This window comes from Melospiza melodia, chromosome 1, assembly GCF_035770615.1.
Source record: "Melospiza melodia melodia isolate bMelMel2 chromosome 1, bMelMel2.pri, whole genome shotgun sequence".
Classification (NCBI taxonomy): Eukaryota; Metazoa; Chordata; class Aves; order Passeriformes; family Passerellidae; genus Melospiza; species Melospiza melodia.
In genome coordinates, this window is record NC_086194.1 from 124,570,452 (window position 1) to 124,594,152 (window position 23,701).

At 41.3% G+C, this 23,701-nt stretch overlaps 1 protein-coding gene and 1 long non-coding RNA gene across 12 annotated transcripts in view; one reads left to right on the forward strand and one right to left on the reverse strand.

Moving 5' to 3' along the window:
* The window catches only part of LOC134423649 (uncharacterized), a 44,034-nt gene extending 36,082 nt beyond the window's left edge, over window positions 1-7,952 (reverse strand). For both annotated transcript variants that reach the window (XR_010029163.1, XR_010029164.1), the window contains exons 1-2: window positions 7,631-7,952; window positions 6,904-6,982 (exon numbers count right to left, since the gene is read on the reverse strand). This is a non-coding gene — a long non-coding RNA (uncharacterized LOC134423649). The remainder of the gene's footprint in view (window positions 1-6,903; window positions 6,983-7,630) is intronic.
* DLGAP1 (DLG associated protein 1) overlaps window positions 1-23,701 on the forward strand; it is a 403,108-nt gene that overhangs the window by 370,734 nt on the left and 8,673 nt on the right. For all 10 annotated transcript variants that reach the window (XM_063166836.1, XM_063166779.1, XM_063166794.1 and 7 more), the window contains 4 exons: window positions 1,728-2,101; window positions 5,335-5,426; window positions 13,877-14,295; window positions 23,405-23,496. In XM_063166836.1, the coding sequence (XP_063022906.1) occupies window positions 1,728-2,101; window positions 5,335-5,426; window positions 13,877-14,295; window positions 23,405-23,496 (977 nt within the window). The remainder of the gene's footprint in view (window positions 1-1,727; window positions 2,102-5,334; window positions 5,427-13,876; window positions 14,296-23,404; window positions 23,497-23,701) is intronic.

Below are 23,701 nucleotides of genomic sequence, written 5' to 3' on the forward strand. Positions count from 1 at the left end.
TGACAGAACCAAAACCAGTGACAAACAGCAAAACATTTATAATCCCCTTTGTAAAACTGTCATCCTTTCTGTTAGTTCCAGGTATTGACCTTGTCATGAGCACTTTATAACACCTTTAACTCTATTAACTATTCACTTCCCCAGAGTTAAAATTTGACAAGTCCATTTTTAGACATCTCTTCTCTCAGAGATGCCATGGTTTCAGTTTGATTCTTCAGAAGTGAATCATAGTTTCAAAACCCTCACTACCTGAAACACATTTTTTTCCATTAGTATTCAACATGTTTAACATGGGTTCAGACATGTTATCAGAAACTTTTCTAGAGTCTTTAAAAAAATCCTGTGTGATTTCATGCCCTGGAAACACCTTTCACACTGTAACTATTCCTACAGCTATGGGGAGATATGAGGCATATGGATGTGATCTAGTCAAATTAATACCATAATAGCTTCTGGCTCAACAAGCAGGTACAGTGCAAACAGAGAGCAGAACAGCTGTAGCAGAGTTACCTTTTATGTGGGTGGCATAGACGTCTGCCAGTTAAAATGATCTGATGAATCATTTCTTGCCATATGATTACTGTTAATAAGAATTTATGTTAACAAGTCTGTGTCTGAACTTTGCACAGGTTCATGCCTGCATTTTATTTTGTTAAAAAATAGACCATATCATGGTTGTTTTTTGTTCTTAATGGGCTTTCTTTCCTCCCTTGAAAGCATTCCAGGACTTCAGTAATGCAGAGCTGCCAACTAACCCTTAAAGCAAGATGTTTTAATCTCCATATAGTTCTTTCTGTATGTAGTTCTGTATATATAGAACAGTAGTTTAACCTGGGAACCTCAAGCTAAGCTTATAACTTCACATAGCAGCACTTACAAAGAGAGTGTGGCCTTCAAAATATGAACTTTAATAAAAGTCTTTGTTATTGCATACATTTATACTTACACTTTACTGACAGGTTTTAGCCATTGACTACATTAAACTAACTCCGTGTGTGTAAAATCGAGCAAATTTTTTTCCAGAATTGATGTTATATTTATGGTGAGAAATTAGGCATGGCAAAATATTCTTTTAAATATGTCCTCAATAACTTACAAAGCATTTCAAAGTATTTGAGAAGTCTGTGCAGCAAGTGAGGCATTTTATAGAAAGAAATACACAAGTCCAAGCACGGTGAGTGTTAACAAACTTTGATAAAGGATGATTTGAGAATCTCTCTCTCATCAGAAAAATGTGCCTTAAAATTCTGCATATAGTAGGACAGGGTAGAGAGGCAGAAAACAATTGCAATAAAATTGCTTGAAGTACAGTTTAGCTGGGATAAGTGGTTGGAGACTTAGCATCCTTGTGAATCTTGTTTGGGAGCCATAAGCAGAGCAAACGTTTTTGTGGAAGGTCTTGTTCCCATGGGACTTAGAACAGTTGGTAGAAAATATATAGAGCAAAGCAGTCCTAAAAAGACTAAGGAGGAACTTGGCAAATAGATACTTTCTCTCCCAGTTTGCCCTGCTAGCCATTCTGCCGCTCACATAGGAGGAATGGAAGACACTGCTAAGCAGGGCATTACTATTGGCACTTAGACGGACTTTTGGGGGCTCTTTGGCTAACAGCCTCCTCCTCACCTCTGCTCTGTCCATGCTTATTGATGCTTTGAGATCACATTTGCGCCCATTTTCCCCATTTTTTCAGCATCAATAAAACAAGAACTCTGCTGTGTTTTTCCCAGTGTCATCCTGCATTACCACCTACAAGAAGACGCCGCCTCCAGTCCCACCGAGAACCACCACCAAACCCTTTATTTCCATCACAGCCCAGAGCAGCACGGAGTCTGCCCAAGATGCCTACATGGATGGGCATGGACAGAGGGGAGATATCATCAGCCAGTCTGGACTTAGCAACTCCACGGAGAGCCTGGACAGTATGAAGGCACTGACAGCTGCTATTGAAGCTGCCAATGCGCAGATCCACGGCCCTGCAAGCCAACATGTAGGGAACAATACTGCCACTGTCACCACCACCACAACCATTGCCACTGTTGCAGTAGAAGATAGGAAGAAGGACCTCTTCAAGAAAAACAGATGCTTATCTATTGGAATACAGGTACAGTACATGTCATGCATTATATGCTTGCCATTGTTTTGGATTCCTACATCTGTTTTACTGCTCATTATACAATGTTTTGTATATTTTTCTTCCTGTCCTGACAGATACCTATGTAGAACTTGCACCAGCATAATCATTCTGCATGGTACTAATGATGTTTTCCTAATTTATCATAAATACATCAGATGCAAGCATTTGTTTGAGTCTCTGTGCTGCTTGTTATTCAGCTCTGTTAAATTACACACATGAGCACTAATCTATGAATCATAACACAGCGGGGGTCAGAAAGGCATGAATTAAATCATTGAAAGGGAATGTGTAAAACAATGATTTACATTACACTACCACCAAAAAAATATTTTCATCCAGCCTCACTGAATTAATTGTTGCTGCTTATTCATGCATTTCATAATGACTGGTAGCCACTTGAATGAGGCAGCATTGTTCCTATCTCAGCCTCAGGAACAGAAGATAAGTTCCTTCTGATTTGCCCTTGTTAAAGAAAATTACATTTTGTTACCCCTAGTGGAATGAAAGAAGAAAACTAACCCTGCTAAAGTTCATTCATGTTTACAGAAAGGACAAGAGTAAATAAACTAGTCTTGTGTAATCAGCTTTCTTAATTTATCTTTTCCACCCCCCTACTCCCCACCTCCCCCCCAAAAAAAAGATGTGCATAGGACTCCCAACTGTCTGTTTGCAGAATTAGCTTTTGTAACAAAGTGCTTGAACTTAAAATCAACTGAGAATCAACACAAGTTTTGACAGGAGATGAATCTTGAGCAAATAGAATAGCAATCCACAGCTTATCAGCCTTCACAGGAAGACACAAATATTCTTTTTCTTGCAGAAGGTGGTTGTAAGCGCAGCACTCTGTGCCTGGACAGGCTTATCTGATTAGTAAAGTCTAAGAATTTACCATGAAATCTCTGCATCACCCTGATGAGATAGATGAGAGATGCTGTGCTGAAGTATGGCCATCCCAGGGATAGCTGCTGGAGAAGCTGTGACTTTTCTCTCAATTCTTCTTGGAAGCGCAGTAATAACTATTGCCTGTGGGTTCAGTTCACTGCCTTTGTTGTAGACTTTTACTGCTTCACAGCTGTTTCTTTTGGGTATATTCTGAAAGAAGGGCTGATGTTCAGTGTTAAACACAGAAGAAAGATCCAGGTGGGACAGGGATAGAGGAAAACTCCTCTGTTATGTATTCTCATTCCCAGCCAAGACTAAAATACCATTATATTATTGTAATCCCTTATTTCACCAATCCAAAAAACCAAGACTTCTTAGCAAAGACCCCACAAATGGGTACAAGAAAATAATTTCCATGTTTGCAGAAGCCTAATTGATCAATGGTAATGTAAATCACGGTTCTTAAGAGACCATCTCCCTGCTATCTCTTCTTAAAGTAGTGTTGCAAGTAACAAATGCTGCTTTTGAAAGGTATAGAGGCCTCAGTTTCCTGAGATCTGAAGAAAACAGAGCTCCATATGCTCTTCAAGCCTTTGACAATCTCCCTCTTAAACTTTGAAGTTTACAGATGACCAGTGTAACCACATGAAATAATAATGAGATCGGGGGTGGTACGTGAGAGTGTGCCGAGGCAGGCTTTGTGTACAAACCCATGAAGATGTGGTACAAACCACCTGAAGCTGGGATGACGTGAAGTGAAACCCTCAGCAGTGATGCAGCCTTACAGGATTCCTGCCTGTGTGTGGTGCCACCCTCACAGCTGTGCACATCAATGAGCTTTTTAAAGTCAGACAGGCTTCACAGATAAAAGAAACTGACTTCACTAGTCTGCTGTCTGATCCACTTTGCAGCATCGTTGCACAAGCAGTCATGCTGGTGCAGCTGAAGGGGTAGTGTGGGAGTAGAAATACCTTAAGGTAGGTGTTGATGCCAGAAATTACTTCTCTTACAAACAACTGCCCTAAAAGAGGTAGGTGCACTGTCAGCCCTCTGACTGGCAGTAGTCAGTCTCTCTTCACTGAGTAAAGGGAGCCTGGTCCAGGCTTAGTCTGAGCTCAGACCAAGTATACACCTTGGTGATAGTTCAGCCTATCTCTGTAGAGCAGCACAAGATGCAATAGCCACAGGTATATTCTTGGTTTTCTTCCTCCTCTGCCAAACAAACCCAGTGTGCACTTCTGGTGAACCTCCATGTGTGTCCTCTACACCCGTCAGTCACTCTTAGGACACTGCAAGCCTTTGCTGTAAATCTGCTGAGCAAACAAGCAAAGTCAAGCAAAGAAAAGCCCTTCCATCAAAAGGTTGCTTCACTCTGTCAGTTACAGGATTTAAGGTGTATTTAACTCCCCAGAACCCCAGTATCAAGGAAGCACTTCACCTGACAGAACAGCTTATGAGCACTTTTCCTGCACAGGTTGGTCAAGTGGCTCTCAACAAGTTGCTGGTGGAATAGCCAGTAGAGCTGGATATTTTGCACACCCATGGTCAGTTTGAGGCTACAGGTCACTTCACAACACTGCTATGGCCCAAAAATTCTGTCTGCTGCAAAATGTTTTTCTTGCATGACTATCCATATGATATATAGCATTGGGAATTAATAGCTACACTGATTGGACCCAGAATATTGTGATTTTGTTAAAAGACACATCTGTGGTTAAATTTTAACTTTATACTGTTGGCACAACTCTCCTCATGGAGCTGGAGCTGGAGATGTGGCATTAAGTTCCAGCCTGTGCTCCTGGGAACCACCTGTTTGCAAGATGAAGCAGTAAAGGAAATGAATCTAAGACTCATATCTGCTTTCTTAACATCTTTCCTCTGCAGTGCTCTGATTTGAGGCACTCACATTTAAACAAAATAAACACCTGATTTTGATATGAGTTCACATACACATGCACAAACAGATAGAAGGTAAAATCAAATATTGAGGCACAATACCTGGAGTTACAGCTGCTGAGAGATGTGCTCTAACAAATGTGAACATCCAGCCTCCATAAAATACCAGATAAAATCCATGTGCATGTTGCAGGCTGGATGTTGTCTTACAGAAATGCTTTATAATTTAAGAATAATGAATATTCACTAATAAGATCAGGAAAGAGCACACCACAGAGAAACTGACTAGATGAAGGAGCTCATGGTACAAGCTCTGTGTGCAGACACTCAGTAGTTAAGGTGCATAGAAACTGCAAGTAGCCAGCTGATACCTCTGCTAAAATACATTCTAATTGCCTGTCATGTTTTGGGGTTTTTTAAAGGTTGATGGTGCTGAAGAATCCACCATACCAGGTGATAATAAAGCAACCAGTAAGTTCCAGTCCATAGGAGTTCAAGTAGAGGAAGAGAAGTGGTGAGTAAAAGTTAATACTGTTTTTCTAAAGTAAATAATTATGCCACAACTAATTTTTAAGAGCCCTAGTTCCTGCACACATGACCACATAAACCTGCTTCCTGGATGAATTGTTAGATCACCCAGCTGAAAAGCTGAGTCTTATAATTGTTGTAGCTCTTGTTTTTCAGAGAAGATTTTTCAGGACCAGTGAAAAAATGGAAGAGAAGTGCCACATATTTTGAGGTCTCATATACTTTTAATAATCTCTTTTTCCCCAGAAAATCTACCTAAACAGTGGACAGTGTTGCAGTGTTGCAGTTAGTATAGGGATGGCTGCAGCAGCATAGAACTGATGAGGAAAAGTTTACTTGTTTTTCAGCAGAATAATTTCAGCCATATGTGGCAGTGCAGTGGCAGAGCCAAACTGAATGCTTTTACTCAGGTATCTCACCCAGACATCTCTGCATTACAATTGCTCCCTTGCAAAAAAATTGTTGATATTACAAAGCAAGCCTGTAAAACTCTGTTCTCCCTGCAATCTGCAGTATATCCTGAGTTAGTAAACAAATATCCTCCAAGGAAAAAAAATAAAAAGAGAAAATAAACTAGAGCAGCTGTCTTAAAGGGTCATGTTTCTTTTCTGATGACAAACTTGCAGGTACATTGCAGGGCAGCATAACACTTGGGACACATAAAATTTTTGAGTGCATGGCCACAAGTGCAAAGCTTATTTCCTTCCCAAAACTGGACTCAGTTGCTGAAGAAAAGCCAGACTCTCCCCTTGCCTTTGAGTGTGCAGGCCTGCCCAGTGTTGCTGTGACTCCAAGCACCCACACAAGTCTTGCTTCTCTTTTCTCAGACCACTTGGGCACAGTGTGACTTTTGAATGCTGGATAACTCTCAGTACCTCCTGTGTCACAGGCAAAACCTTGATACAGTATGATTTGTCAGTGAGAGAAGTTATCCTTGTAATTTCTCCAGAAAAAAAACTGGGTGCAGCAAATCTGAGCAGACAAAATTCAGGCCCTTTCCCCTTCCCTTCTGGCCTGCTGACTGCAGGAGCCAGTGGAGATGTCCATTTTCACACCATTTTTTCCTACATATGCTAAAAATACTCAAAAATAGCAGGTGTCTCCACACCATTTTCAATTCAACCAAATCTCCCTGCAAAGTAGCAAAGCATTTTCCTGTGGTTTTAAAAGACTAAAGTGATTTCAGCAAAAAGAAATGTGATTTTGCAATGACCCTGCTAGGCTGTTACCAAGTTCCTCATTAACCTGCTAAAACATCTCTTGCTGGCAAACATTTCTTTATGTGTTAGACCTTAGTCCCATTTACCCTCAACTCTTCCAGCACTAGATAAATGAGCACATTAGAATGGATGCTGAAGGACCATTTCACTTCAGCCTGGGCACAAAGGAAATAACTACCCCAAAAGCCCAACCCTCCCCCTCCCTGCAAAGAAAGAGAGAAAGAAATGGCTGTTTGTAAATACCTTACATCCAAAGTCCTCTTTCTACAGCAGTTTTTATTGCTCCAGAGAAAAAGGTAAGATTTGCCTGTGAGAGTCTGCCCTGAGAAAGCAATATTTCTGCATTACTTACTGACAGCAGTGTTTGGGGGTTTCCTTGCTGATAAAGTTGAGGTTGCTGCTGTTTGGAGCAGAGGGGAAAGCAGCAATCTATCATGGACTTTCAGAAGTGAACTGCCTGATAAAGGACAGCCCCTAATCCTTAGAAAATGAGTGCACTCAAGACACAAAGGGCTTATCATCACAGCTGGGCACTCATACTCCTTTTTTTTTTTTTTTTTTTTTTTTTTACCATAACACAGCAGAGCACAATGTATTGATTATCTGTTACAGGAATAGAATTGTAAATACAGTACATTCTTCACTGTTCCTGCACCATAACATCTGCAAAGCCTAAGAAAAGCCCCTTTTAGCTGAATCTTTGAGAAATTAATGTCATTAAAAATATTCCAGAAATACTAAATAAATGTAAAATGAGAAGAATGACACAGCAGGAAGCATAAATACAGTAAATTGATCATGTTTCCTTGACAGTCTAAGCTATTAATTACACTGTTACAAAACAATAAAGCTCTTTGCCTAATGCACCAAAAGCCTACCACAACTTTCAGTCTTCTTCTTGGCTTCCTGCTCTTTCCTTCCCCTTTCCCTCACCTCATACAATTGTGATTCTCACACTAGGGAGTCTTACCTCCTCATGTCCTTTTAAATATTCCTTCTTCTGTGTTTGGACCAGGTAAGCAAAGTGGTTTGCCTCCATTTCTTGGCCTAAGTAATTCAAAAACAGAGCATCTTCACAGGACAGCTCTCTCTCTTCAGTCTTCCATCTTGCCTCAGACCTTTCATTGGCCCTTCACTTTCTCATGGGCCTCCTGCCAAGACAAATGCCTCAGTCCTCCTCCTCCTCTTGTACTGCTCAAAGGATAAATGTGCTTCCTGCTACCTGACCACATTATGACTGGATCCGTTGCTGCTGTTTGTCTTATCCTCAGTTTTTATGCTGCTAGTTCTCAATAATATTTTTCAGACCCATTCCCTAACAGCAGCTTTGTGATTTCTAGCATTTATAGATTAACTATGTCTGGTCATTCTCTTGGAGAGAAATTGGTACACATTTTTTTCAGCCTCATGATCTTACTGCTGTTAATCTTTTATCTCTCACCTGACCTTCCCCATGATGCTGACAAAACTCTAACCAAAATGTTGTTCCCTTTTTCCTTCCAGGGCAGTTTTGAAAATTGTACCTAATGAAACTCAAGCATGCAATCTCAGGGTACTTCAATTTCTGTCCATTTCTGCTTGTCCTTTCTTTCTACATGTAACTTCTTCTTGACCTCAAGGGACCACCCTCCTCACTTAGAGAAGATAATTGAGTTGTTAAAAGTCAGCCAGTTCTACTGAAGCAGAAAAAAAAGAAATAATTTATTCTGCCAATAACAATTAGCATGCATTCTTCTTGAACAAGGAGTTTTCAGTCCCATGGCTCTGTAATCAGTTTTAGTCTCTCTTGCAATTTATCTTGCCTGCCCCAAGATCTCCTCCCATTACATTCTCACCTCCAAAATGGTCTCACTCATCCTTCTACAAGTACCATCAGCTGTTAATTGTACCTGATTTGCCATCACAAGAATCTTTGAATACTGAAACAATGGTAGTTTCTGGAGGAAGAACACTGCCATAGGAGACTGCAGTAGACAGATGGTCGTTCTTCCTCTTCTCTGGTTTCTGGGGCACCAAGGAAGGTGCCCCCATATCTTGATGCACAAAAGTATGTCTTACCACAAGATACACAAAGTACACCTCTTGATAATGGTATAAAGTGGAATAATTTGAAATAGCAATACGGTGACATAAAGCAAATAATCAAACAAAACCCTGTGCTGTGTCCTTCAGGAAAAAAAAAAAAAAAACTCACACCTATGGATTTTGTTACTATATAAACTCATATTTTTCTGGTTTTTTCCTGTAGGTGTTTGAGTTTGGTTACTTACTGTCCAAGAAAAAATACTCAGGTTTTGCTGTTCTTCCCTAACTCTAACTCAAACTTCTCAACACTGTACTATTTAGAGTAAACCTTTCAAGTCTGTGTTTTGGGTAAGCTAAGCAGAAAGTACATGATATGACATTTGGGGGATGTCCTGTGCAGGGCTAAGAGTTGGACTTGATGATCCTTTGGGGTCTCTTGCAACTAAGAATATTCTGTGATTCTGTGAACTACTTGCATGGCTTTTGTCAGCAGCATTTTCTGGCTATCTCTGTTCTCCATGGTGGAAGCCATTCCAGTGGGCAATTCTGAAGGTCGTAGGTGTCCCATCCCTGGAAACACTCAAGGTCAGGCCGAACAGGGCTTGGAGCAGCCTGATCTAGTTGAAGATGTCCCTACCCATTGCAGGGTAGTTGGACTAGATGACCTTTAAATGTCCCTTGCAACCCACACCCATTCTTCTGGCCAGTCCCATCCTGGTGGGACTCATTCCCCACATCACCTCCCAACCTGTGCATGCTTGGAGGAGGAACTCCTGCTCTGGTCCACAAAAGGCAAATCTTTTTGGGCCAATCTCCTTCCCTGGCCACAGCTGCCCATGAGTGGAGGGAATGCTTACAGCCCTGGTGGCTCCTAACCAGCTGGTGGGCTGCTGCCTTGGCAGAACTGGCCATGAATTTCTGATCACACCCTGCTGGCTGGCAATAGCCCCCCTGCACCAGACCAAGCCCTGGAGGGAGGCTGAGTGCTCCAGCCAGCATCTCTGCTCTGCAATGAAAAGGCCAAGAGTTGGGGAAAAACAAATAAACCAACTAGCTTAAAACAATGTGATGAACAAAGATGAGCAGCTGCAAGGAATGGGGTTGGAACAGGAATATTGTTCCTGCCATTAGAAACATGTACCCTATCTGCTAACTCCTTCTGCAGTTTGTTTTGTTCTGCTGACAGCAGCTGCAACCTTAGCAGAGAAGCCCACCACCAAAGAGGAGGACAGTCAGTGGGTAAAGTAAGGCTGAGTTTAACCTAAATACCTGTGAGATTGACCATACATCAGTTGGTTTGAAATTCAGATCTTTTCTGGAATTTTGGGTTTGAAGTTTTTTTAAGGAAGGAATTATCTAAGTTGAATTGCAAACATGTTTTGCAAAAGAAAGCCAAAGACTTAGAAGCTGAGAGTTGAATGCCAACAAGTGACCATGTTGTTGTTCAAAACACATCATTCTGTTGTTCTCCATACTGGTTTATCCAGTCTGAGGTTTCATGGCTTTCTGCACCCTAGGCCAAATATCTGCTGCAGTTCTCTGAAGATGTAATTATTACACCTTGTGCCTGCAGGGCACAACTGAGTACAAAAGAACCAAGCCTGAAAGCAGCAGAAGAAGCAAACCTCTGTTTTGAACCTTTTCCCTTTTTTTTTTTAGGTAAACTTGTGAATGTTTTATATGGTAGAAGTTGCAAAAACTTTATCATTAGCTTCAACAGCTCTCCTCTAGTATGGAGTTTTAACTGAGAGCAAAGCAAAAAAGGCTCATGTGGAACACAAATGGTACTTTGTGGGAGTAAAACATCCTGGAAGTGAGTGAGGAAGCTGTGTCAGAGACTAAAATTACCATCTATTCGGCATTTTTTACTGATGAGTTGGAGGCAGGCAGATAGTAAGTGCCTTCCTACATTTCCATTTTATTCAAAATACATTTCCTTGGAAGTTTTTTTTTAATTTTGAACTGATGCTGTATTCTATTGCCAAGTTGTTTTTCTTTTGAAGACAGATAAGTTACATAATCCAGTGCCAAGAAACTGTCATGCAAACCTGTAGCATACTATTATATAGATAAAACAAAGGCAAAAAAAGTAGGTCATTCTATTTCATTTGTTCAGCAGAGTCTGGGTTTGGTGGTACTAGCTCATACTGAACCCAGTAAGAGCACACTCCTGAAAGCCTTGAAATGTAGAGCCTCCAGCAATACATCCTCCTGTCAAGCAGACTTTGATGCTTTCACATTTGGGTTTTGGCCTACACTGAAAAGCCAGGGTGTTAACTGAAAACACAAGTGGTCATCTGAAAGAGAAGAGTGTCAGAGTCTAGGGCACCAGAGAAAGCAGAAGGTGGCTGTGACATGGAGGCAGGAACATGGAGAGGAGCAAGCCTGGACTAAGGCATTTGCTTTTCTCACCAGTGCTGTGGAAGGTGTGGAAAAGTACACTGTGCACTAATGCCTTGGCTGTCAGTGAACCCTGACTAAATGACTAAAAAGAAATCCTCAGTCAGCATGTGCCTGTGTGGGCACACATGTTTTTGTGTGTGTGTTGTGTGTGTGTTCTGTGTGTTTGTATACCTCAGTGCAGATAAGGGATTTGTCAGGTTGGTGGTCAAATTAAAGCAATTAAAAAAAAAAACAAACTAACATGGATTGGGTTCACAATAGATTTTCACTGTAATGTAAGCCTAATGCTAGTGTCTCTCTAATCACTCATACCAGTATGACAGCTTTTCTCTGCCAGAGGCCTATAGCAGATACTTAGGAAAAGTGTAAAGGAGAGTGTATAAAGTCTGTGAACTAAGCACTACTTCTCCCAGTAGACATTCCCAATTTAGTATTCTGTTGTTCAGGAACTTCCTAAGCCAAATATGAGATGCGTAATGGCTCTTCCTGTGAATTTGATCAAGTTCTCTTTGAACCTATTTTTACCTTTGCTTTTTCCAGGATTCCGTGGCAATTTATTCACACATTGTGTGAAGAAGTACTTCCTTTCATTAGATGTAGATCTTTAGACCTCTAAGCCTTGCAACTGGCTGTCTTCCTCCCAGAGTTATTGCACTCAGAGAAATGGTGACACATCCCCTAGTCAGAATTTCATAGATCTCCCATAGTCTTCTGCTCAGCCATGTTTTCTAAACCTTTTCTCCTGTGGAAGGAATTCCACCTCCCCAGTGACCTTTTTCCTTCCTTTCTAACTTTTTCTGCTGTATCAGTCCATAACAAAATGCTTTTTCTGCTTTCCAAAGGATAAATACTATCAAGCCAGAGATTCTGCACACTCTTTATTTTTCAGTTTGCTGGTGCATATCATGCACAACCACAGTGGCACAACCATGACTTTTGTATCATTTAACATCTGTTATGAAAGAATGCAAGCATCAGGCACTTTGTTAAAATGCTTCTGATTATTAAAAAAATACGTACACAATCTATTATTAAAGTTTTCCTGGGACTGATATGGCTGAAATGTTAATTTGAGCCTTCTTCCTCTGCAGAAGGCAGCTCAAATTAACATCATGTTTTTTTGTTTTTTTTTTTAATTGGAGGACCTTTCTCAACTCCAGTTTTGCTTTGCTCTACTCCACTCAAAGCCCCAGATCAACAGCCATTAATTTCTTCTACGAGCAGGACCAATTACAATCCCCCTTGAAGTCTACTACAGTTCTCCTGAGCTATCTGGATGCACCAGGTATATAGGACATTAAATCCTGCCTCAGCATCCTTCCATCTGCTCCCTCACCAGCTGTAGAGACTAAGCACACTTAATGACATTTTGCTGTCAGTTGTACTTGTCTATTTGGCTATTGTTCTTCGGTGGAAGGTGGAATATAAAAGAAGGGAAGTGAAATGGTGCCCAGCATCCAGTTCCTCCATGTCTTCAGCATTTTCACTGCTGCTTGAGTGCAAACTGAAAACAGAACTGGCAATGGCAAAACAGCCAAAATATCACAGAGTAATGGGTCCTAACACTAGTTTCAAGTGTAGATGTGAGATTGAGAACAAATTGGAGAATAACTACTGGCTGCATGAGTGCACAGCCATCCTGGATTTGTAAGAAGAAGAGAGAGGAATCTGTCCCTATTCAGTTCAAAACTGTTCATCTTGAACCCTAAATATTACTGATTTGAGGAACATCTGTGCTTTATGGTTTACCTTCTTTTTCATCATGAGGCAAGACAGCAGTCTGCCTCACTTGTTTTCCACTCATACCTCCACAATTCAGTGCTATCAAATGGGCTCTCAATACCACCTCCTGCAACAACATTCCTCATTCCTTGTCTTTCACTCCTTATACTGCTCTGTGCTCCTCCTCTGTCAGCCCTTTTCAGTCAGATGCCTCAGACTGCAGAATCCGAAGTGCTGTTTACGTAAAGAAAACCCATCCAACTCAACCCCCCCAAACCTCCTCTCTCCCCTGCTCATGCCTTTGCCCTCAGATGCCCCAACACAGGGGCGCTCTGCAAGGTGACATGCAGCTGCCTACAGGAGAGCAGCCATCACAAGGAGAGTAACACAGGCAGGAGAGTGCTAGCTTTGGTGAAAAAGAGATAATTTTGAAACTGAAGCTTGAATGTGAAAAATAGAATGTCTGGACACTGGCAATGGGCACTGAAATTGTTAGAGATGGCAGATATATAGTCATGAAGAAGCAATAAAAATATTTATCTGAGTTAAAAGTATTTTTTTTATAAATGGAATGTATAATATTACATATGTAGTAGACTCATTGGTATTAGTATGTTACTGATTTCACATGTATGATTTTTAAATGTGGCTTGTGAGTTTGGATGTGTGAGTGGGTGTGAGTTTGAAAATTTTGAAAGATAAACCACTTCTGAAAATTGGGCCCCTTTAACTTTTCATTAATCAGTAACCTAAAATCCTGAGCTGCTGGCACTGGTATCTCTCTCTTGGGCTGGCCTCTGGCTTTGTTAAATCACATAACAATTAGAGGTCCTTGTCTCAATAAACAGTGAGTTTGCATGGAAAAAGAGAGATGCTTGTTTGTTTGCTTGCAATGAGAAAAAAAGCTTATGCTGATCATTTCAAGAAAAAAAAAAAAACACCCGAGTGTAGCACTGAGAGGTGTGACTGCCAGTCTTAGGAAGAGTGGCAGAATCTTAGTAAGTCCTTCCATGCTGAATTGCTTAGAAAAAACTTTCTAAACATTTTCTGTTTGTGCTCTCCAAAGCTTTCGCAGGTTTACACGGTCTAATAGTGTAACAACAGCTGTGCAAGCAGACCTGGATTTCCATGAGAACTTTGAAATAATCGACCCTCAAGAGGACAATACATGTTCTGGACAAATATCAAGACAGTTTTCCCGAGATGCAAGCACCTCTACCGTTAGCATACAAGGGTCAGGAAACCATTACCATGCATGTGCAGTGGATGATGACTTTGAGACAGATTTTGATCCATCCATTTTACCTCCTCCTGACCCATGGATTGACTCTATTACTGAAGATCCTCTGGAAGCTGTTCAAAGGTCAGTGTGCCCACGAGATGGCCACTGGTTTCTGAAGCTACTTCAGGCAGAGAGAGATCGTATGGAGGGGTGGTGCCAACAAATGGAGAGAGAAGAACGGGAAAACAACTTACCTGAGGACAGTAAGTAACCACACACAATAATATTGCAACTGCAAAGAAGTATTTAATATAGGTCAAATTCACTCCAGTGAATTCTGTATTGTACCCTTTCTTACTTAGCTAATGAAGCTATGGTTGTGATTCTCAGAAGGACTGTATGTATTTATATCATAATCCTTATTAAAGCTGACAGGGAATGCAAATGCTCGGCGCTTCTGAAACTCCAGTGGTATTCGTTTTTGGGTTTGCATAGTTCAACGGATAATTAGGAGAGTGTGGTTAGGGATCTTGTAGTATTAATGTTTCTTAACTCTTCTGTTTGAAATCACTTCTCATAACTTTAGAATACAGTTTAACAGACTGTAGTTCCTTTTAATTAAATTCATATTTCAGTTGACTTCTCAGATGGTGACTGGCATAAGAGTGTTTAGATGTTTCTCCCTACTGAAAAAGATTGCAGTTATGCTTCCAAATTGTCCTCTCTCTCTCTCTTTCCCTCTCCAGCCTCCCTACATCTCCTTTGCAGTTCTCATTTGCTTTGACCATCCCAATAAAAGAAGTTCTTCACACAGATAAAAAACCACACACATGCAAACTACATCTCAGTTGTCACCACTGTCAGCTACATTAACCTACCTGTAAAGTAACAGGACTGTCCAGTAAACCTTCATTACCCAGAAGGGTTGAGGGCTGAGTAGTTCACATCTTATTTGTTTACTCTAATTAGGGCAGAAGGGCTGAGCATGTGTTTCCCAGTCCAGAATTTTTTCTCCCAGTAAAAATAGAAGGGTTTTTTCCATTTATTTCTCTTACAAGGAACAGTACTATTGTTAGCTGTGAACTTTAGACAGAGGTAAATCTGTGAAAATGCTCCTTGCAAATAAGGCTGTTTCAAGTTTTAGAAGTGAGCTTCTGGGAAACACTAAGAGGCAGCTGCTTATAGCGAATTCAGTTTTTTATAATTTAGACATGCCTAAGCATATTTTCCTGGATATAAAAGTAATATTTTTCCAACTCCCAAATTAGCTACTACCAAAGCAAGGACTATTACTTCAGCTACAGAATTGATTCTTAAAAATTTTTAACCTTTCCTCTCAAGAAGAGAGATGTTTGAATTCTTTGAAAAGGTAAAGGTTTTGATTTTTGAAAGAAATTAATACTGGAAAAAAATTCTTAGAAATGAACAAGCTGTTTCTGCTGGAACTTTCCATTCAACCCAGTGAATGAAAAGGTAGGATCTAGATAGTCAAAGTTTGACAAAATTGTAAGCAACTAGAAATTTATTTTAATGGCACGTATAAGATAACCTGAATTTTAAGATATGTAAAGGTTTTATATTTATATAAAATTTATGTTATACAATAGGTTAACAATTTCTTCTGAAGAAAACATATGGAATGTTTGACCTTAAAAGCAGATCCAGATTTCCCAAGTTCTAGAATTTTTGAATCTCATTTTTAACTCACATCATCAATGCATTCAAAAATTTCTTTGAACATAGATCAGAATAAAAGAGTTTCTGTTGTTTCTGTAGTATGAAGAAATAAACCTTGTGAACAATAAGATTTTAGATTGAAAAAGAAGTGTGAACACTTAAGAAACAGGAAACACACAACTTTTCTAAGTCATAACAACTGAGGACATAAGGAAAACATATTCTATGATGAGGGTGGTGAGGCACTGGAACAGTGTTGCCCAGGGAAGTTGAAGATGCCCCATCCCTGGAAAGGTTCAAGGACATGAAGGACAAGGAAGGGTTCAAAGACAAGGGTTCAAGATGGATGAGCTTTGGGCAACCTTGTCTGGGGGAAGGTGTCCTTGCCCAAGGCAATGGAGCTGAAACTAGATGATTTTAAAGTTCCTCTCTAACCCAAACTATTCTGTCATTCTATGAACTGATAATACTGGAAAAACCTATAAATATTATATTTGTGCACCAAGGTAGTTGGTGCACCAATAAAGTTGTAGGAAAAGAACATGAAGTAATTTTATGAGCCTGATAGATGCAAAAAATGCCTATCTGTACAGAATTTTCTCTCAATGTCTTGGTGTCTTTGATATACGACAGTTTTAAAGGGCTCTTTGGGCAATCAGTGGGAGGGGTCAGTTGTGAGGAAGATAAAGGAATGGTTAGGCTAGCTAATCCCAATGCCCCCTCACAACACACCCGGCATGTGTCCTGGCGCTTCTCGTGGTCACTGGAAGTGGCAGGAGGAGAAGGGTCACCTGGGTTTGGTGGCCGCTGTGGCAGTCCTTATTTCGGTGTGACGCTGCCAGCTGCCGTGGCACGTGGCAGCTGCCTCCCACAGAGGCTGTGCAGGGCTTTCTGCTGTGCCCCAGCACGTCCCGCTCTACCTGGTGCCAAGGAAAAGCATATGGCCGGGGCCACTCTGCCCGCTCAGCAGTGCCAGGAACAACAGCCTGGTTGTTACAAACCCTGCCCCGAAAAAACGTCTTTTTCATACATCTCTACACTTTACAGAGAGAGAGGAAAGGAGCAGAAGAGGTGCGTTTGCTTTGCTTTCCCTAATGAAACATAACCAAAGCGGGGAATGCATCCTTTGTTTCCAACCTGACATGCCCAGCATGTGTTTGGCCAGATAACAAAATAAGGAGAACGTGTGATGAGCGAGGTTTTCTCGATGCCATGGCAGCTGACAGAGGGCTCATCCCCCCGGCGCTCCCCGTAAAACGATCCGCGCTTCCTCCAGACAATGCGGCCCTTGTGCGGAACAGCTGTCTCGGGGAGACGGCTCGCTGCTGTTTGACAGTAGCTTGTATGTTACATAGATACGTAGGGTATTATCTAGCTGGGAATGGATCTACCAGATGGGATTGAATGTTTCTAGCTGGGAAATGGAGTCTGCTGCTCTGTATAAAAACAAGCTGTGGTTCAGCGGCTGCACGATGAAATGCCAATATAGAGAGAAATGTGGCTTCCATTCTGCCATGAATTATTTATTGAATGGTATATTCTGGTTCTATCTGAAATAATTTTCTGATAAAGCTGCAGCTTGTGTGACAGGCAGATGAACACCAATCACACTTTAAGCTAACATACTTGATGTGATTTCAGTGTATTTTGCAGTTACAGGGAAGTTGGCTACAAACTCTAGGGCTCTCATAAAAAAAAAGAAAAGATGTTACACATCTGAGGCTAAACACCTTGTGAGACTTGATTGACGCTTTGGATCAGGCCTCAAGTGAAATCAACTGTTGACTTTTTTTTTTGTTTTTTTTCCTCAACCATCTGCTTGCTCCTCCTACCTCTCCCCTGTAAAATTTCAAATAGTCAGAGCCTCACCACAGTTGTTGGTGACTTTTGGCTCAGACCTCTATTGTCACCATTTACATACAAAATTAGCACCATCAGACCTGGCTCCCTGCACAGCTCCGACCATTTTTTTTCCCAGCAGGGGTGGGCACAGGAGCATATTCCTATGGCCTTGGCCTGTCTTTGGTGGGGTTTTTTGTCGTTGTTCATATTGACATTCTTGGAAGAATCATAAAGCTTCCCCTGCCCCCTCTCCAGAAGTTTCTCTTTCACATGAGGTTGTACTGTGGCTTTGGTGTAAAGATAACCATCAGAAGCAAACAGCAGGCCTGATTCACCACAAGTCAGGTGTAATGTGGGTTTAGTGGTGAGAAAAGCCAGGCCAAATCATGTAAAAAGTAAAACAGAAAACCAAGGCTCTCACAAGACCTGTCATTATAATTCTCCTGTGTGTATACAGTAGCCCTCTAGGCTAGCGTGTGAATAAAGGTTGACCTCAAGTCTGCAGGAACCTCACTGCTCAGGACCAGAGCCTCTACAAATTCATCCAGTTCTGACAAATTATGCAGTGCTTACACACTGTCTGCTGTTTTGGTTTGTTTCAATTGTTTCAAAAGAAAACACAAAAAGTAAAGGTTAGATGCAAGAGAATAAAGTTTAGGAAAAGGTACATTTTTCATGATAGTTGTGCATGGCAAAATAAAAAGAGACCCATGAGCTCACACTCAGCCATAAGCATGGAAAACCATTCCTCTGCAGGGCTTCTCCAAGCAATCGCAGCCTCTGCTGCTCCGAGGAGTGAGACAGCCTCATCCTGCCGTGGGCTGGGACAGCCGTGCAGAGGGATGGTCACCAGCCTGACATGTGGCCGAGTCCTGCTGGAATCCCCCTGGCTACGTGCCTCTGGCCATATGCCCAACTCATCCTTTTCGTGTTCTGGTTTTCTTTTGTCCCCAGTAGGGACTTCTCCCTACACGAGGGTTTCTCAAAGGAAAGCCAGCAAGGAAAGCTCTACCAGTGCCCAGAGGCTAGCGAGGCAAATAGTGAAATCCACAAGCAAGGAAACGATCTAGTTAGGGAAAAAAAAAAACATTAAATGTGCTAATAAAAGCCAAGTAAGTCAGAGAACACATGGAAACTGCTTTAATCGAAATGAGAAGAATTTGCTCATGCAGACAGCCTTATTACTTTCAATGAGATCACTCCTGTAAGTATATATGACTCAAAGAAAGGACTGCTCCTTCCCTAGTTTGTTCCATTTGGCTGTTTTCTCCTTAACAGCTGAGCTTAAGACCTGAGCAGTAGCTTTAAGTTTGAATTTCCTGGCTTTTGTCATACTTGGCGTTATTTAAATGTAGCTCTGTCAACATGAATAGGCTAAAATGCTGGTCCATCCTGGCTTGGAAATGGATTGTGACAGCTCTGTGGCAGGATTGCTTCATATGCATAGTGCCCAGCCAACATCTGCAACGCAAATGTCAGGCTGTGTCCCTGTAATTTCAGCTATTGTTCCTGCCACTTGCTCCTGGGGCAATGAGCAAGTCCGGTATTCCCTTCCCTAGCCTGGGCCCTGCCTATCAACCAGGTGTTTTCACGTTAAGGGCATTTGATGGTCGGGAGTCGTAAAGTGCCTCCTTTGTCACTTGTTAGACCCTGAGGCCTGTCAAAGTTCAAATGCAAATACATCAGTTGGGGTTTTAAGGCCAAATAGTGCTGTCCCTTCTCAAAACTGCCCTGGTTTCTCTATGTGATTACTTTTCACATCATTTCAGGTGGGTTTTGTTATTTTCTTATATTTTGTTATCCTTATTATACACAGAGTCATCTTCCTAGTTAGAGCAGATGACAATAACTATTTTTTCTGCTTGTGTTCACAATTCTTTTATTTTGTTGTTTTCCTGTTTCTTTTCCAATGAAGACATGGAAGAGGGAAACAAATAGAGCTCCACAATTTCAAAACAGGTCCTGTGCAATTCTTAGAACCAAGAGAAGCAAGAACTTACTGCTTGAACAGCAAACAGTCCAAGTCAATTTTCAATAATGTTTTAAAATAAGAACATGTTGGGGAATTAATGACACAAGGATATTCACTGTCATGTATCTGTCCTAGAATAATATTCTGTGATTCCTAGATAAGATTAGTAATAGTGAGGAGGCATTCCACAGTAGCTGAATTCCATCAAAATAGCTGTAAGTTCTTCAAGAATAGACATAATTGTCCATGTCTTAAGAAATGTCACAGGAGAGAACCGGATTTACAAGGAAGATAGGTCAAAGCAAGAAGGGAGGAAAAAAAAAAAAGGGAAAAATTCAAACTATTAAAACAAAACACTGCAGTACACACACTTCTCCCTCTGGGGAAGAGGTGACAGCAAAGCATAAGATGGATGTTAATAATGTTGCTTCATGCATTACTGGAAGGCATTCAGATCCAACAGTGCTGAGTGTGCTGTATAGTCCTGTATGGAACAGAAAGCAGATATGAATAACATTATATAGGTGTTTAAATCCATTATGATTGCATCTTGATGGGTTGGGATTTTTTGTTGCTTGGTTTTATATGTTTTCTTTGTATCCTATTAGCTGAACACAGCAATTTGAATGTTTATGTGTTTTTCCTCCTGCACCCCATCTCCCTTGCTGTTAAAGATTACTCTGATTCTTTTCTGATTTGTTTTGAGTATTATCTTTGTAATTCCATTTATTTTCTTGGTATTTGGCTTCAAACCTTGCAGGCTTTTCTTCTAAGAAAATCTATTGGTCTATTTTTGCTTTTGATTTTTCAGTACACCTTGGCCTTTCTGTGGGGCACCAAAGATTTTGTCTGAGTAAGCAAAATGAGCACTGCGCCTTGAAACACTAAAAGCAGCATGGGTTTGGAAACAAAACTTAGGCTATTGATAAGGCTTTGTGTCTTCTAGAGACATTCCTTTCAGCTTTTTGTATGCTTTGTGTTTTGCCTTTTTTTCTCCCCTAACTTCCGTGACAGAGTTGGTTGTTGACCAGTTGCACATTAACAGACCCCTTGCTTTTGAGGGGCGAGGAATCAGTGACACTTGACTAGATACAGCCGCAGCCACAGCAGAAGTGGCAACAATAGAGAACAGCATCAGCATGCATCCCACAGTCAGCTGGGATGATGGTTTTTAGGCAAATAGCCAGTCACTAGGCAGCCAAGGACAAGGACTTCCTTTTCCCTCTGCTGAGATCTCTGAATATGAAGCTCTTCTTCCCCAAAAGAAAGAGGCACATTACCATCCATCATCAACAAGTTGTATATACATTTCTTCATGCTTGGGATGTGATTTCCAAATCATTTGGTGTAGGTTTCCAGGAAAAGATCACCTTTTTTTAGCCTTTTTTTTTCTTTTTTTTTAATCCCAAAAAGTTGAGAGACTTTTTTCTCCCCTTCTTGAGTCTTGGGAAGCGTCAGAGTGGCCGAACTCCAGATGAGGCAGCTGTTCCCAAATATACTCAGTGGGAAGAGTTTTCATAACAATGGGAACCACATGAAAGCTCTCGGAGTAGCTCCTCCTACTATTGAAAAGTCCTTTCAGTTGAGTGGTTTGCATATTGGGTTGCATAAATGACTAGACACACCAAGGGGTCCATTTTCAGCACTGTGCGCATAGAATTAGACACGCAAGCCTTGCTAACAATAATTAGAGTTGTGTGCAAAACTCCCTGCGCAATATGCTGAAAATATTCTGCTTAGTGAATCTTCCAGCTCACGGCTATTTCCTGGCAGTGCTGAGCTGAGTTCTGGGAACAAAATGAAAGTCTGGGCTCTGTGTGTGTTCACAGAGCTCTCTCCTATAGGTTCAGAAAAAAATGTGAAAAGACTCTCTTCCCTCCCCCTTTTTCCCCCCTTTGTATGTCTGAAGTATAAATGAACTCCACATCCCACTTTTCCTTCAACAGCCTTGAGAAGTGAGCTTTGAGGCTGGTGAAGGAAAATCCATTTGCCTTGAAGGAGGAGAACACAGATTTCATATAAGTGTGTATCGAGTTTCAGTTTATCACGAGTATTGGTGCCAGTCTGCTTAGCATGTGGCTACTCAAACCCTTGGAGAGGCCTTTCTCTTACCAAGCACTGCATGGTGGCATTCTGGTAGCCAGCACTGCAGCCAGTCACAGGTCCAATGAAATGCTAAAAATCTTGTTAAGGGGTTATCGCAAAGTTGCATGTATTTATGTATGTATGTGTTTGTTTGTTTATTTTTCATTGTGGTACATCAAAATACTTCACAATATTTTCCCAGGGGAGCTCTGTTAATGCTGTCTTAACTTTCATGCGAAAAGTGACTGTGCCCAAGGGATGGTGCAGAAGATGGCAGCTTAGGACTAGTATTTCTTCTAGGCTCCACCAGCAATTCACTCACCTGGAGCTGGCCACTTCATCTGTTTGTTTTCCCCATTCCTCCTTCACCTGTCTCTTATATCCAGGCTGTAAACTTGTCACAGAAAAGTTGCTGTGTCTGTTTGAGGACTGGGACAATACGAGTATCTCTGAGTAGAAATGATAGGGAGAACTGTGTCACAGTGACTGCCATTCATGTTTTTCATTAAGGAAGTGGTAATATTTTAAAAATTCATTTAAATTAGTTGTTTAATCACTTGTTAACCAGAGAATTGGGCATAATAAGTTGTTTCAGCTGAGAGAGAAAATTCATGAAGGAGTCAGACAAATCTGTAATGCCAACCTGTTTTTTTTTAAAGACATTTTTGGGGTTTTTTCTGAGCATTGGAAATCTCAAACAAATCGGTGGCTGCTATCTTCCTCAGAGCATCAATTCTTTCCCTCAGCAGTCCCTAAATTCACACTCTTGTTTTCTGGATTCACTGTCTTACTGCCAGCTGCGGCCATGTCAGCATTTTCGCTGTTTCTGCATTCTTACTTCTTTATTCACACACACAAAGGTACACACATACACATGTGTTCACACACGTGTACAGGTACACACACACAGAACTCCCCAGGGAGCCCCTGAATGCACCAGTCTATGGCTCGGTTTTGGGCAGTGTATTCCCAACTACTGCTGTAAAATCCCAGCGTCTGAATGCAACCAAAACAGTGTGAGCTCCTGCTTTATTCAGAGGCATTTACTATGGGCTGTCTTCTGGTTCACTGCAGCCCTTCACAGCACTCGGTCAGCGCAAAGGGGCCATAAGTACCCAGCTGTCTGTACAAAGGAGTCCTCAGCCAGCTGCACATGGACTCTGACACCTCCCTCCAAATCAGCAGCAAGGAGGAGAGGCCAGGGTGCCATTGCTCCCTGAAGGACTCCTGGGCATTTGAATTCAAAGGCAGAAGCAGCCTTGGGTTGTGCTCATGGAAAGTACTCAGAAGGTCCAGATGAGATTCATTGGCGTGCAGTAAAACAATCATCCCCTTTCTGGGGCTCTGGTCGAGCAACACTCAGCTACACCTGACAATGAGGCCTGAGTTGCTAAGTGAGGTGGAGAAGCAAACAGAGTTTGAGAGCTGCATGTCCTTGTGCAGGGAGCTGGGTTTGTATTCAAAGCCTGAGCCTGGGTCATAGTGATATGAGTGGTGACATTTCTGGTGAGCTTTCTATACAGCCTGCAGAAGCTTTGGATTAGCCACGTTTACACTGTCATTACGACTGGTTACAACTGGTCCCACTGAGAGTAAGGTGCAGCAACCTTTTACATATTTTTTGCCTCATGGAGATCTGACCTTAGACTTATCAACTTTTCTCTTTTGTGGCTGAAAGATAACATACCTTTTGAAAGCCAGAGCTGACTGCTGCACAGCTTTCTCCTCTCTTTTTATAGGCTTTTACTTGCCTGCAGCAAAGAAAGCATTGTGACTTACTCTTCTTTTTCTCTCAGTTCTAGGGAAAATTCGAACTGCAGTGGGCAGTGCCCAGCTTCTCATGGCTCAGAAATTTTACCAGTTCAGAGAACTTTGTGAAGAAAACCTGGTATGTAATTTTTCTGCTAGATACTAATGTGTGCCTTTTACTAACCCTGTGAATAATCCTACATAAACTAAACTGATTTTCTGACTAACATGGCAATTTTTCCAGTAAAGGCCCTGATATGAATTTGGGAGTAACTCAGATTTGTCAGAGTCAGCATGAGTTTCACAATAGCTTGAGACCCTCATAATAAAGGCAAAAAGCTTCA